Source organism: Colletes gigas, unplaced genomic scaffold (genome assembly GCF_013123115.1).
Source record: "Colletes gigas isolate AHSC1104 unplaced genomic scaffold, ASM1312311v1 Colletes_gigas_Sc00001, whole genome shotgun sequence".
Classification (NCBI taxonomy): Eukaryota; Metazoa; Arthropoda; class Insecta; order Hymenoptera; family Colletidae; genus Colletes; species Colletes gigas.
The window spans coordinates 10301212-10313189 of record NW_025106630.1 but is presented as its reverse complement, the minus strand read 5'-3'; the positions used below and the strand labels follow the sequence as shown (position 1 = coordinate 10313189).

Below are 11978 nucleotides of genomic sequence, written 5' to 3'. Positions count from 1 at the left end.
TTGCCACGTTACGATACCGGGAAGGTCCACAAGGGACGTTCCAAATACCCTAAACAGATTTTTCGATCTAATCATCGGTCGTTTGAACACGGGTTTTCCCAAAAAGATAGTTACCGACACTCGTTCTCAAACGAGGAACCTATACCTGTATTATCGTTCGTTACACAAACAAACCGAACGCTCTGATAATAACGGCCCATTGACAAAATCTATGCTCTCTCCTAATCCGACCGTCAGCTGTGTCGGTTCAAAAATAATGACCTATCGAAATCGGGGCCGCATAAATTGGGGGCGATTAGTCGTAAAAGTCGCTCTCCGCCGACGAAAAATAAAGTCTGTTGTAAAAGCATTTGTAAACGATAGTCTTAATCCTGCGCCCCTCGACGCAACTGAATTATATAATTTTACGTAATCGTTCGTCAACGATGAACGTTTCAACGGATGTCGTCACTTTTTTATCCGCGTTTGCCTACGTCGCGATGGCACGATCGCCTGAAATGCATCAACGAAACTCGTATCGTCGTGAACCGTGCGATTCGTTGTTAGTTGTCTCGAACAGCCAACAGAAGGAGAGACTGTTTCCCGCGGCGATAAATTATTGTTCACCGTAACAATATTATCGGTGATTTCTATCGTAAAATTACGAACGATCTTTGTCCATTAGAATAAAAACTTTTTTCCGTTAGAATGGGCGAGAGGGGCGCCAATGTACCCAAGCTATCTGGGAAAAACCTGACTGCGATAAGCTCAGGGTATTGTATTATCTCTGCATCGTTTACAAGAACCAATTTACAGATATACCTCACCATTATCAGCAAGTTAGTCGCTGCACCTTGGAGTTGCGCACTTTCTGACCATTGAACCTGCATTTCGAAGAATTAAGAGCTTAGAAGCAACAGATACATTTAGGGGATCCGCTAATTCTAACGTGGTACCTTTTCGAGGTTAGCTCGAACGAAATCACAACAATGGGAGTGATTTACAACGAAATCACGAACCTATCAACAAAGAATTTTCCCTCCTATTTAACAACTTGCTTTATTTTTGTAAAGTTCGACACATTGACTATACTTTGACTGCACAAGATCTGGGAAAGTACCATGACTCAATGGCGATGCAGAAATGTATTATTCGATGTATTTCCTCGCGATAGTTTTGATAGGTTCCTTTATTGTTCTGTTGAATGGAACAAATATAGTAATCTCGAAGAAACTGCAGGGTGCCAAGACGATATCAACCTTGACTGCAGAATGCCAACAATTCACAACCGGTTTAGAGCAGTCGTTTTTAGACACTGGAATACTGGATCCAAAAAGACGACCATGAAGATATTAAAAAACATAAATATCCTACTATATGCCCTCTGGAGTTACGTCGTTATTTAAAACAAAATTTATTATTACAAATGTGAAAGTCGAAACGAACCTAACCAAAATCCAATTAGTACGGCCCTGTAACCAACAAACTGCTACCCCACTGGGAAAAACCCATTCAGCGGCTCCGCACCCAACAAGGGTATCGTTTTACAGACCTCTTGAAATTGACTTTAAATCACTATACGTATTTGTTCCAACGACCATAACCGTAAGATCTGTTTCAGGCAAAATTGTGTTTACGTTGAAATTCGAAATTGCTTTAATTTACGATGCATGTTGTCCCGCGTGAATAGGCGTGCGCGATATTGTCCAGAGAAGTCTAACAATGAAATGCACGCTATTAGAAATATCACGTTCCTTTCCTTACACGATAAACTTCATTATTAGCATAACTGTCCGGATAGAGAGTAAACCCGATAGGGGAAAACAGTACAAGAGAATCACACGTATCGATTAAGTACTTTTTAATAACACACGATAAATCAAAAAATAAAATCTGATTTTATTCGAACAATTACTCTTCATAAATAACGTTTAGACGTACTACTTGATACCTCTATTAATCTTTCTAACAAATCTATAAATGGTAAGGTTTAAGAACCGTTGATAAAACTATGAATAATTTTGCAGAGAAAACCTGTTCGAATCAAACGATCATGCATATGATCGGTAAATTAAGATGATTTAACCCCTTCGGTGCTAGAAATTGATGACTCGGCATTCATAGACACGCGGAAGTTCCATAAACGCGTTTATTAAATTTATACGTCGTACACACATAAACGTTCATCGTGCGTAGTATATGTCCTGAACGCTTATAAACAAATAAAATAACGATCCATGTATACACCTTAGATCTTATATCGATCGCCATCAAGTAGAGCGAAATATTTTTAACTATAATCGATACTAATATCTGACCGAACGATAAACAATTTAATCGAACACGCGTAAAAATACAGGAAATATTGATAAAGAAGACAATTGTTATGCAAAATTTAATCAATCACTTTTTGAGCGAACGCTTACCTGTCAATAAGGGACACCTTCGGGAACGTGAAGAACAACGAACAACGTACTGATTTTATCGATGGGAAACAAAGTTGTTTGTGTCGTTTTCTGTTATAAGGAAAAACCTTTACGCGATGGTTATTTTGTGTACGAGATTATATATCGAACATGCAATAACACAAACAAGCAAGTAATTCGCGTTAACGCCGAGTGAAACGTAGCGCAGCAGTACGTAGCCGAGCTCCGAACTATTTGTAATCGACTACACGCTGCTGGCGCACGGAATTTATGTTTCTTTGGGAAATACCTAATGAAATCAAGTACGCACATGCGGGTTGACAAATTTTTAAACACCATTACGGGTAGGACTATGTCAGGACATTTCTCTAGCGTGAAATTAAAATGTAAAGGTCGATATAACATCATGCGACGATTTTCACGAATAACGGTCACGGATTTTCATGTCGCGCGGATAAATACGGCGTTTCGGAGAAGTTTTCTCTTGCCTCCAATGTGGAGAAGAAAAACAAAAATAAATTCAAATTTTATTTTAACAAAATATAACAGGAACACATTATGCACTGTTATGTTCGAGTATTCCTTGCCTTATAAGCGGTTCACATACAGCTCGTGGCAATAGATGATATGTATTCTTCTTTAATAAAATAACTTGACCATCTTCGAGCTCCAACTTTCCAAAATCCATCACACACTTCACCTACAATCAGAAGTATTTTAAAAAAATACCAAACAAATAGCATGATTGTGCTACTTGGCATACAAGTGGTTTGACCAGAACAAAGATGGATAATTGTTACTTTCTGTACCTCTACATAAGGAGTCTTTGGAGGCAACATATTTGCAGTTAAATTAAATCCTTGATCTTCTCCCAAAGATCTCATATATGTAGCCAATGATTTGTTATATGTATGAAACCACTGAACTTCTGCATTTAACAAGTTTGAATTTATTTCTGGGGGTAAAATGCTTCCTAATTCCCAACGTAGGTCTCTCAGTTTTTGCATTCTGTTATATATATATGCTAGAATGCATCTTTTGTTTCTGGTCAATGCTATGTGCCTAAGCTGAACCGATGGCAATAATGCCATATTGTCAGCATTTCGAATGGCATTACTGAAATAAATGTTTTCTATTTGCCAAGCAGAAAATTATATAAATAGCTGTAACTGTGTACAAACCTATCCAGCATATTTGCATCATAAAGAGAGTGCATCTCCTGTAGAACTTCCTTAACTACTACTTCCTAGGATTTAAATATATACATTTGGTTACTGGCTAATTCTAAATAATGTAACATAATATTATGCAACCTACATTAAATGGCTGTACATCCGTACATAAATCTAATTCTGTTATAAGCTTAAAGGCTTTCCTTCCGTACATTTTTTAGAGTAATTTTCTACCCTTGTTACAGCGGTTTATAAACATTTGAAGTCGCACGTTTATGTTGTGTTACGAAATATATTTTGTCGTGGACATAATGAGAAGTGCATAATAATATTCTTTTGCTATTCGAATTCCGTAGAATGAAAAATAAGAAGCAACGAGTATAACGGTGAGAAATATTTTGAAATCATTTGTTGCAACACGGTATAAACAAACTGTTAACGATACAAAGTAGAGACATCTATAAAATGGTTCTTGAGAATACCTTCTAGCGACATCTTACATGATATGTGTAAGTACTGGGGTTAAAAAAACATAGGCTTCTGCCAGGGCCGTTCCTGACGAAGGCTATTTAAAACAAAAATTAAATTTTCTTTGCACGATAATTGTTTAAAACTATGCGTGTATTGATGTCAAAATAAACATTGCATATCAAATTCTTAATCGAATAATGTTAAACTAATAAAGGCGGGAATATTGTTTTGCACCTGGGCGGGAAAGAACATAGGGACAGCCCTACTTTTATCCAAAGTACTGTGGAAACGAATCGTGTTTAGGTTATCGTTTTAATAATGTGTACCGCGTGAATGCACAACAAACAATAATATTGTTTATTAAAATGTCGACTATACTCAGAAATATTGCCACGAAGTTGCAAACATATTCACATCAAGCGGTAAAATTCTGCACAGCAGTTGTAAATGAGAAAACCAGTCAAGAAGTTACTCCGATCATCCTCAAGAACAACTACAGGGATGATAATTTCCTTTATCAAAAACAACGGCAAGTTTGGCTGGAGAATTTAGATACAGTCGAAAGGAAGAAATTAGGACTAGTGTATCTGCATCCTGAGATTTACGGAGCATCGCCGCGAATAGATATTATTCATCAGAACGTTAGATGGCAAAGAATGTATCGCTTCGTGGTAATTAAAAAGTTTTATTAAATTGGTTTAAGCATTGTTAGTAAAGGTGGCATGCTCGAAATCCATCGAAACTTAAAATATTCCGAGGTTCGAGAATTTGAAACTTTTCGTTAAATTTTATGATTTGACATGACTTTGGAATTCACCGATTATTGTATGTGTATTTGAAGGATTTAATTTGGACTTGTTTGACAAATGTTTGAAAGCAAAGGCTTTACAAACAACTTGTGATAAATTGAATTTTAAACTTTATTGTTTAATACAGGAGTCATCAAGGTGGAATTCATAACTCTGTATGCTTTCTAGTTTTATGAAACAGAAGGATATTTTTGATAGGATTACCTATGTAGCTAGCCCATGCAAAGTTACTATATCAGAAATTATTCTGTTAGTAAACAGTATTTCCTTTATTTTTATTATTCTCTAGAAGTATTTGCAACCATTATTTTCTAATTTTCTACCTTAGCCTTTTCTTAGATCTATACTCCAAAATCCCATACTTTTGTACATTTCGTTTTATTTAATAATGTTCGATAAATGGATTGATTTTCTATAAAAAAAAAATTTGTTATAGTTTGAACCATACTCTTGATTTAGATGTACGAAAGTTTCGAGTTTCGAGACTTCACAAAGTTCGGGATTCGGGTTTTACGAAACTAAAAATTAAGGTTTTAATTCACAGCTAATTGTTAGCTATGAGATAAAGATTATTAGCCTCTAAAATTGTAAAACACAATTATTGATATTTGATTTCAGTCGTACGCGCATACAAAAACTCGCGCGGAAGTAAAAGGCGGTGGTAGAAAACCTTGGCCTCAAAAGGGACTGGGTCGTGCACGTCATGGAAGTATACGTTCGCCATTATGGAAAGGCGGTGGCAAAGCGCACGGTCCCCGAGGTCCTACCCCTCATTTTTACATGCTTCCCTTCTTTTCCCGTGTCGCGGGACTTACATCTACATTGTCCGTAAAACTTGCTCAGGACGACCTATATATTGTTCCTAATTTGGAAATTCCAACGAAAGAACCCAGTTTTATAGAAGAGTTAATTGAAAATAGAAATTGGGGTCCTTCGGTACTTTTCGTCGATACCAACGATATTATGCCCACTAACATAACAGCAGCTACCGATTCTATCAATCACGTTAACTTGATGCCTGCGTACGGTAAGCTGATTGTTAAAAAAAACTTTAATGTCGCTGTATTTATATTATATTCGCTTCTTGTTTGTTTTTTTAGGGTTAAATGTGTATAGTATGCTGAAACACAATACTTTGGTTCTTACCGAAAGAGCTGCACGTTTACTCGAAGACAAACTATTATACCAAATGAATAGAATAGATTGTATAAAGCTGACAAAACCATTCAAAATTGGTCAACAATAAAAAAAAAAAAAAACAACAAAAACGAATTCAATAAATGTTTAGTATTTGCCAATGTATATTTAGTTTTATTACCAGTAAATAGTTCTCTATCCTTGTAAGAATTAAGCGAAAATTGTGACTATAAAATTTCTGTCCCTTACATCCATCCAATCCTAATATGAAATTTTCGAGTCCTAATTTAACAGAGGTCAGTTTTTTTTTAATGTTGGCATACTTGCAGATTTTTTGGGAACAGGCTGAAAGATAAGATGAGTACGATAGGCGTTTGATCACGATTGTACAAAATTCTTACCATGGGATGAGGATCCCCACCTAACATTTTTTCGCGAATTGCCCATCTCAGACCCGCGTGTTTAGCTTCCCCAGGAAAAGACATCTGTTTCCATTCTTGCTGATACTTCTGATAAAGCGTAACCGGGTCAGATTTCTTAACATTTAAACTCTTTTGGGCTTCAGGTTGTAATCTCCATGGTCTAATGACTACAACAATGAAAAGAAAAATTGTTTATCTGTACATCTTGAAGTTATTAAGGACTTACATGACTTTGCTCCAGACTGAGAGGTTTTTGTAGACAATATACTTTTTGTTCTACCACTTCCAATACGTTCGTGTTCATACTCCAATATATTTGGAGCACTCATTGGACGAACAGGTTGTGAAGTTGTTGGTTCATCCTGTTGCATTATTTTATCATCCTCTGTTTTTACTTTACATTTCTTTTTTGTATAAGAATCCTGTCTTATGCAATGGAGACATTTTTTTCCATTCTTCAAGCAACTATTACTACTTTCATCATCATAGGATGCACTAGTAGATTTAACATTGGTATGGTCAGATGTTTTCTTGGACGTTGTCTTTATAATATCTATTTTTTTTCTTGTACCTATACGACTATCTCCAGAATTTGTAGATTCCTTGTTTTCTTTGTCCTTTGATAAACACTTTACTTTCACCCTCACAAGAGGCTCATCGCCAAAAGAATTAGAAGTATCTGTAGATATTGTATTCACTGCTGAATGAAACTCCCTTCTCTGTTCTCTAAGAATTTCCTTGATATCGCTTTGCTGTTTACTCAGTATTTTCTGTTTGATCTGTTCTTTCCTCTGCTGTCTCTCGCGTTCTTTTATTTTCCTATACAACTTCAAATCTTACAACACCAAAAATAATACAAATTAGCACAGACGTTTAAAATATTTAAATCACAACAATTATGAACGAAGAAATAAAGTATTGCTGTTACCTTTCATAAAACCTTTCAGTTGTTCAGCAGTGATTCCAACGAACCCCAAAGAATTCAGAAGAGCGAGAACCTCTCTTGGATCTTCGTTCATTGTTAATAGAATAATATTAATTTACAACAATATAAAATGACAATGAAAATTATCACCGTTTGTTTTCGTACTATTTGAATGACAGAAACGTTGAAGTCAGTTATATATCTACGATCATAAACTAAATGCAATTGTACAGATGATTGTCCAAGTCGTATTTTATGTTGAAATATAAATTTTGAAACGAGTTCTCATTCTATGAGATGCATGTATTCAACGATACATCAAAATAAACGCTACGAGCCGCTGTAATTCAGCAGCGGCGCCATCTACCGGCGGAGACGTGAACTAGGAAGAGCGCCTGTTCGAATTTGAATCGGTGAAAGGTATTTTTTGTGATCGATTATGATACTGAAAAAGACTTCTGTTCAATGTAATTTTGTACAAATTGCAATCCGCTTTTGATAAACTTAAATGCCCGTCGGTAAATATCCTCCAAGTACAAATCGTTTCTCTCGTTAAAGAACATTCGTTATAAACGTGCACTCGGTGAACACTATAATCCCGTGGCTGCGCAGAATCTTTCGCCTGCGCTTGATTTAAGTTTAACGAAGCATGGTTAATTGTGCATCAGTCCGAAAAGAGACCTTCATTGAAAATGTTGTCTGTAACGCACACGGTTTTTCTAATGGTCGCTGCAACAATATCGAATCCATTCCCAGGTAAATCTATGCACCTTATTTCCCGAATTTCGCGTGTCGTTTTTAACAATTTCCTGCGCGCGTCTATGGCTCTCACGACGCGATTGAATTATTCTAAATATACACACTAAACGGGAGCGATACGGAGGGTGAAACACGTAATTTTTACGCCTCGATTACTTTCGTAATATCCGAGTTAATTGTCTATCTTCTTCGACATTTGTCTAGTCGTACAAAATCGACTGAGAACCGGAATATTTTTCTAGACACACAAGCATCGAGGATAGACGAGTTGGACATCCCGCTCGTAGTGCGTAATAATACCGGACCGATCGATCTATCTTGCGTTTATTACGTCGGATCGGACGAGAACGGCCTCGTGATAAAGTGGTACCACAACATGGACCAAATTTACCAATGGATACCGCCAAGTAATTTTGCATTAAGTTGTATAACAAGTCCGTTAGCGTTTCTTTATATTAAATACTAAAAACTTCAGCAATTTTAATATTTTCGTAATATAGTTGACTTATTAAAGTGACATCGTTGAACGGACTTATTACACAGTAAAGACTAGCGTTTATTTTAAAATTACTTTCTCTAATTGTGCGTATAGTGCCGCCTCAGGACGCGGGAGTTATAAACGGATTGGCCGAGTATCCCGATGAGAATCTGAGGCATCCCAATTTGAGATCAGTCATCCGTTTGAAAACTATCACCGCGCAGATGAGCGGGGAATACACGTGCACGATCAGTACCTTTCAAGAAACCAACTCAAAGAGATCGCGAATGATCGTTTACGGTAATTCTGTGGGTTGCGTCGAAGTCTCGATATAATTCTGTCGCTTAAATTGGATTAAGGGGAACATCGATACTCGAGACTCTGTTCCGCCAAAGACGATGCTCGATACCGTTTCGAATTACGATTATTATATTACAGTGCCGGAAACGGACGCAACAATCTACGTTTCGTCCTACAACGACACCCATATGAATCTCACGTGCGTGGCGAACGGAGCACAACCGCGACCGATTCTGAAATTTTACATCGAAGGATTAGAGGCTGTTGATTATTACGACAGAACAGAGGAAACAAAATGGTACAGAAAAGATCTATCCGTGAAACGCACGGCGTTAATTAGGAACACTTTCGATCCGATTTTACTGGACTGCGAGATTTCTATACCGCGCACGAATTACAAACGGAGGGAAAGGATCGTCTATTACCCCGGTTCGAGTAATTCTAATATTTAGTTGAACAGTGTTCGGATAACTGAAGTCTTATTAATAAAATGCAGAGTGTTCGGTCAACTCTGGGAAATATTTTAATGGGAGATTCTAGAGGCCAAAATAAGACGAAAATCAAGAATATCAATTTCTTGACTGAAGCCCCGTTAAAAAGTTATTAACAATTAAATTAAAAAATTTCAAATCGTTCTGGAAAAATTATTTTCTGTTGCGGGGGTCAATTACAATCATTTTTGGTCATTACACATACCCCAGAAATCCTACCCACTTTCTAGAAAAAAATTCGAAAAGGTGTGAAACTTTTCGACGAAATTGAAATATTTAAAATCATACTAAAAAAATTATATTTAGTTACAGGGGTCAATTACAATCATTTTTGGTCATTACACAAACCCCCGAAATCCTACCCACTTTCGAGAAAAAAATTCGAGAAGGTGTAAAATTTTTCGACGGAAAAAAGTTTTTCAAATCGTTCTAAAAAAATTATTCTCGGTTGCGGGGGTCAATTGCAATCATTTTTGGTGAATAGACATACCCTCGAAATCTTACGCATTTTCGAGAAAAAAATTCAATACGGGCGGAACTTTAAACGTTAATAACTTTTTAACGAAGCCTCCACCAATAAATTGGTATTCTTGATTTTCGTTTTATTTTGGCCTCTAGAATCCTCCATTAAAATTTTTCCCAGGGATGGCCGAACACGTGTAAAAAGGAGCAAATTAATTCGACCACTGTATCCAACAGAACACTTAAACTTTGTCTAATAACAAAGTTCGATATCGATAGTATTTATTATCGTGTAATATTTCTTTTTCAGTTGAATCTTTATTGCAAACGAGCACCGCGACAAGACATCAAATAATATCTTCCAACACCCACGCCGGCATCGTCGTCTTATGCATATTATTATTGTTATTGCCTTACTAACATTTGATGTTAATATTTTAATAACGCATAATCTCGTTCCCCCCTTCGTACTTCTTTTTTACTTAAATAGGTTCTTTAGATCCCTTACCGATTTTTTCAACAAAGTTGGTTCAAACTGACTGACGGACTCGTCTAATAGTAATGGTATTTCGACTTGGAAATTTCACTGAATATTATATCAAGGCAGAAAATGCGATTGCGTATGCGTTAAGGATGAAGGAGGCGACAGTGGCTGGTGGGGGTCTATATCTTGGGGTAGCGGTCCTCCGCTGGATTACCACTTGGTCTCTGACGCTCATCCGTGAAGGATTGGTAAGTTGACATATTCAAAATCATTATTGTACATCCAAGCACCAACGCTCTGTTGCAAAATTCTCTTTACAAATATTCTACAATGTACCCAAATTTGATTGTACACATCTTGAATATAACGCGTTATCCAATCGCTTCTTTACCCATTTTTATTAGAGTGCGTCGATTTCAATATCAAACACTGTGAAGAGCAATCTAACAATGCAATAGACTCTGTATAAAACAGAAAATATTGCACGAACAAAATTGATCTATTTTAGTAGAAGATAATAGAAAATTATGTTCAGAATTTACGTTTCGATACTCGTCAAAATTATTATTATCTCGGATAGCTACAATAATGCAAAATTTCTAACGAACGCAAAATGAAAATAATTTTATATTTCTGTTCAAGCACCTACTTATTGTACGTACACACTTGTTGCACCCAATAGTGGATTACCAATCATGAAGATGAATTGTACTTGCGTGATGCTGTTTCTTGCAAGTAAGCGTTATCACTTTTGTTAAAGTAAATTTAAGGCATTGTTTGACATATTCATTTAAAAGACGTCACTACATTTTCGAAAAAAATATTATTCTTTTTATAGAAATCTATATTTTGATATCAATCTGTATGCGGAAATATTAATTAGCAATTAATTTGTAATTCATGGGCGGGATAAATATATCTTTAATATCAGTAAAAACAGTAATATTCTGATAATTATGGAACGGTAGGTGCGTCAAAGGATTTTGAAACAGACGAGATCGTCAATCACACTATAATCTCTTCTTTAAGAAGATAATCCCATCAAACAGTGCATTACCTAAAGCAGACGCAGCGGTACTGTTCCATTTATCAGTGATTTTCCTTATTATATAACATAGAATCTCGCTGCCATAAATAACGATTAATTTTACAGAATTTTCTTTTTAATTACGAACCTTGAAAGAAAGAACGATCGGCGATCCTAGATTCTCTCTTCGTCGATAAATTCCATTAAAGTAGATTCGTGCGTCCAGAGAGCCGCATCTTGGATTGAAAATTCTGAAAGTTTACAAAAGTCTGATCGAGTTACGCGTTACTTTGCGCGCCATATAAATGCAATAACTTGTAATTACTTACTTAGCATTCATTACAAAGTGTTGGAATTCTGTTACGGTGCCCGTAAATGCGTTCCTTTGAGCCAAGCAAATTGCAAGAAAATGTGAGTGTAATCCGTGTGTTATAGTATGCGCGTTATGGACCTTTGGAGAAACATTGTCGTGCGACCAGTGTGGCCGAGAGTGTGCCGACATATGCGGTACTCGACAGTTTCGAGCTTGCTGTTTCAACAACATGAAGAAAAGGCAGTACAATATCGGATTAAAATTATGGATGAGGCCACGCCGAAATAGGACGCACTTGTACCCGGTTTACGATATGCAATAAT

At 36.4% G+C, this 11978-nt stretch overlaps 4 protein-coding genes across 5 annotated transcripts; 2 read left to right on the top strand and 2 right to left on the bottom strand.

Moving 5' to 3' along the window:
• Nucleotides 1-2634: 2634 nt before the first annotated feature.
• LOC122398413 (DNA replication complex GINS protein PSF1-like) lies at nucleotides 2635-3878 on the bottom strand. Of its 2 annotated transcripts, none has more exons than XM_043398354.1 (4): nucleotides 3790-3878; nucleotides 3587-3651; nucleotides 3215-3521; nucleotides 2635-3105 (listed from the first exon to the last, which is right to left on the bottom strand). In XM_043398354.1, the coding sequence occupies exons 2-4, from the start codon at nucleotides 3619-3621 to the stop codon at nucleotides 2962-2964; spliced, it is 486 nt and encodes a 161-aa protein (XP_043254289.1). In that variant the 5' UTR covers nucleotides 3622-3651; nucleotides 3790-3878; the 3' UTR covers nucleotides 2635-2961. The 2 variants fall into 2 exon arrangements, with proteins under 2 accessions (XP_043254289.1, XP_043254203.1); XM_043398268.1 differs by having other exon boundaries at nucleotides 3723-3848.
• Nucleotides 3879-4260: 382 nt separating this feature from the next.
• LOC122398339 (39S ribosomal protein L4, mitochondrial) lies at nucleotides 4261-6215 on the top strand. Its single transcript, XM_043398136.1, has 3 exons — nucleotides 4261-4719; nucleotides 5476-5884; nucleotides 5958-6215. The coding sequence occupies exons 1-3, from the start codon at nucleotides 4414-4416 to the stop codon at nucleotides 6101-6103; spliced, it is 861 nt and encodes a 286-aa protein (XP_043254071.1). The 5' UTR covers nucleotides 4261-4413; the 3' UTR covers nucleotides 6104-6215.
• Nucleotides 6169-7510, bottom strand: LOC122398259. Its single transcript, XM_043398009.1, has 4 exons — nucleotides 7345-7510; nucleotides 6643-7251; nucleotides 6396-6583; nucleotides 6169-6339 (listed from the first exon to the last, which is right to left on the bottom strand). The coding sequence occupies exons 1-4, from the start codon at nucleotides 7433-7435 to the stop codon at nucleotides 6292-6294; spliced, it is 936 nt and encodes a 311-aa protein (XP_043253944.1). The 5' UTR covers nucleotides 7436-7510; the 3' UTR covers nucleotides 6169-6291.
• Nucleotides 7511-7999: 489 nt separating this feature from the next.
• Nucleotides 8000-10505, top strand: LOC122405416. Its single transcript, XM_043410138.1, has 5 exons — nucleotides 8000-8097; nucleotides 8343-8507; nucleotides 8693-8878; nucleotides 9017-9307; nucleotides 10142-10505. The coding sequence occupies exons 1-5, from the start codon at nucleotides 8034-8036 to the stop codon at nucleotides 10249-10251; spliced, it is 816 nt and encodes a 271-aa protein (XP_043266073.1). The 5' UTR covers nucleotides 8000-8033; the 3' UTR covers nucleotides 10252-10505.
• Nucleotides 10506-11978: the final 1473 nt, after the last annotated feature.

Coding starts and splice junctions, on each gene's coding strand:
- LOC122405416 (XM_043410138.1), top strand. CDS start 8,034: ATGTTGTCTGTAACGCACACGGTTTTTCTAATGGTCGCTGCAACAATA. Junction 8,879..9,016: donor ATCGCGAATGATCGTTTACG/GTAATTCTGTGG, acceptor ATTATATTACAG/TGCCGGAAACGGACGCAACA. Junction 9,308..10,141: donor AAGGATCGTCTATTACCCCG/GTTCGAGTAATT, acceptor TTTCTTTTTCAG/TTGAATCTTTATTGCAAACG.
- LOC122398259 (XM_043398009.1), bottom strand. CDS start 7,435: ATGAACGAAGATCCAAGAGAGGTTCTCGCTCTTCTGAATTCTTTGGGG. Junction 7,252..7,344: donor ACTGAAAGGTTTTATGAAAG/GTAACAGCAATA, acceptor TGGTGTTGTAAG/ATTTGAAGTTGTATAGGAAA. Junction 6,340..6,395: donor GTGGGGATCCTCATCCCATG/GTAAGAATTTTG, acceptor CTTATCTTTCAG/CCTGTTCCCAAAAAATCTGC.
- LOC122398339 (XM_043398136.1), top strand. CDS start 4,414: ATGTCGACTATACTCAGAAATATTGCCACGAAGTTGCAAACATATTCA. Junction 4,720..5,475: donor AAAGAATGTATCGCTTCGTG/GTAATTAAAAAG, acceptor ATTTGATTTCAG/TCGTACGCGCATACAAAAAC. Junction 5,885..5,957: donor TAACTTGATGCCTGCGTACG/GTAAGCTGATTG, acceptor TTGTTTTTTTAG/GGTTAAATGTGTATAGTATG.
- LOC122398413 (XM_043398268.1), bottom strand. CDS start 3,791: ATGTACGGAAGGAAAGCCTTTAAGCTTATAACAGAATTAGATTTATGT. Junction 3,522..3,586: donor GATGCAAATATGCTGGATAG/GTTTGTACACAG, acceptor CATTTATTTCAG/TAATGCCATTCGAAATGCTG. Junction 3,106..3,214: donor CAAAGACTCCTTATGTAGAG/GTACAGAAAGTA, acceptor TTCTGATTGTAG/GTGAAGTGTGTGATGGATTT.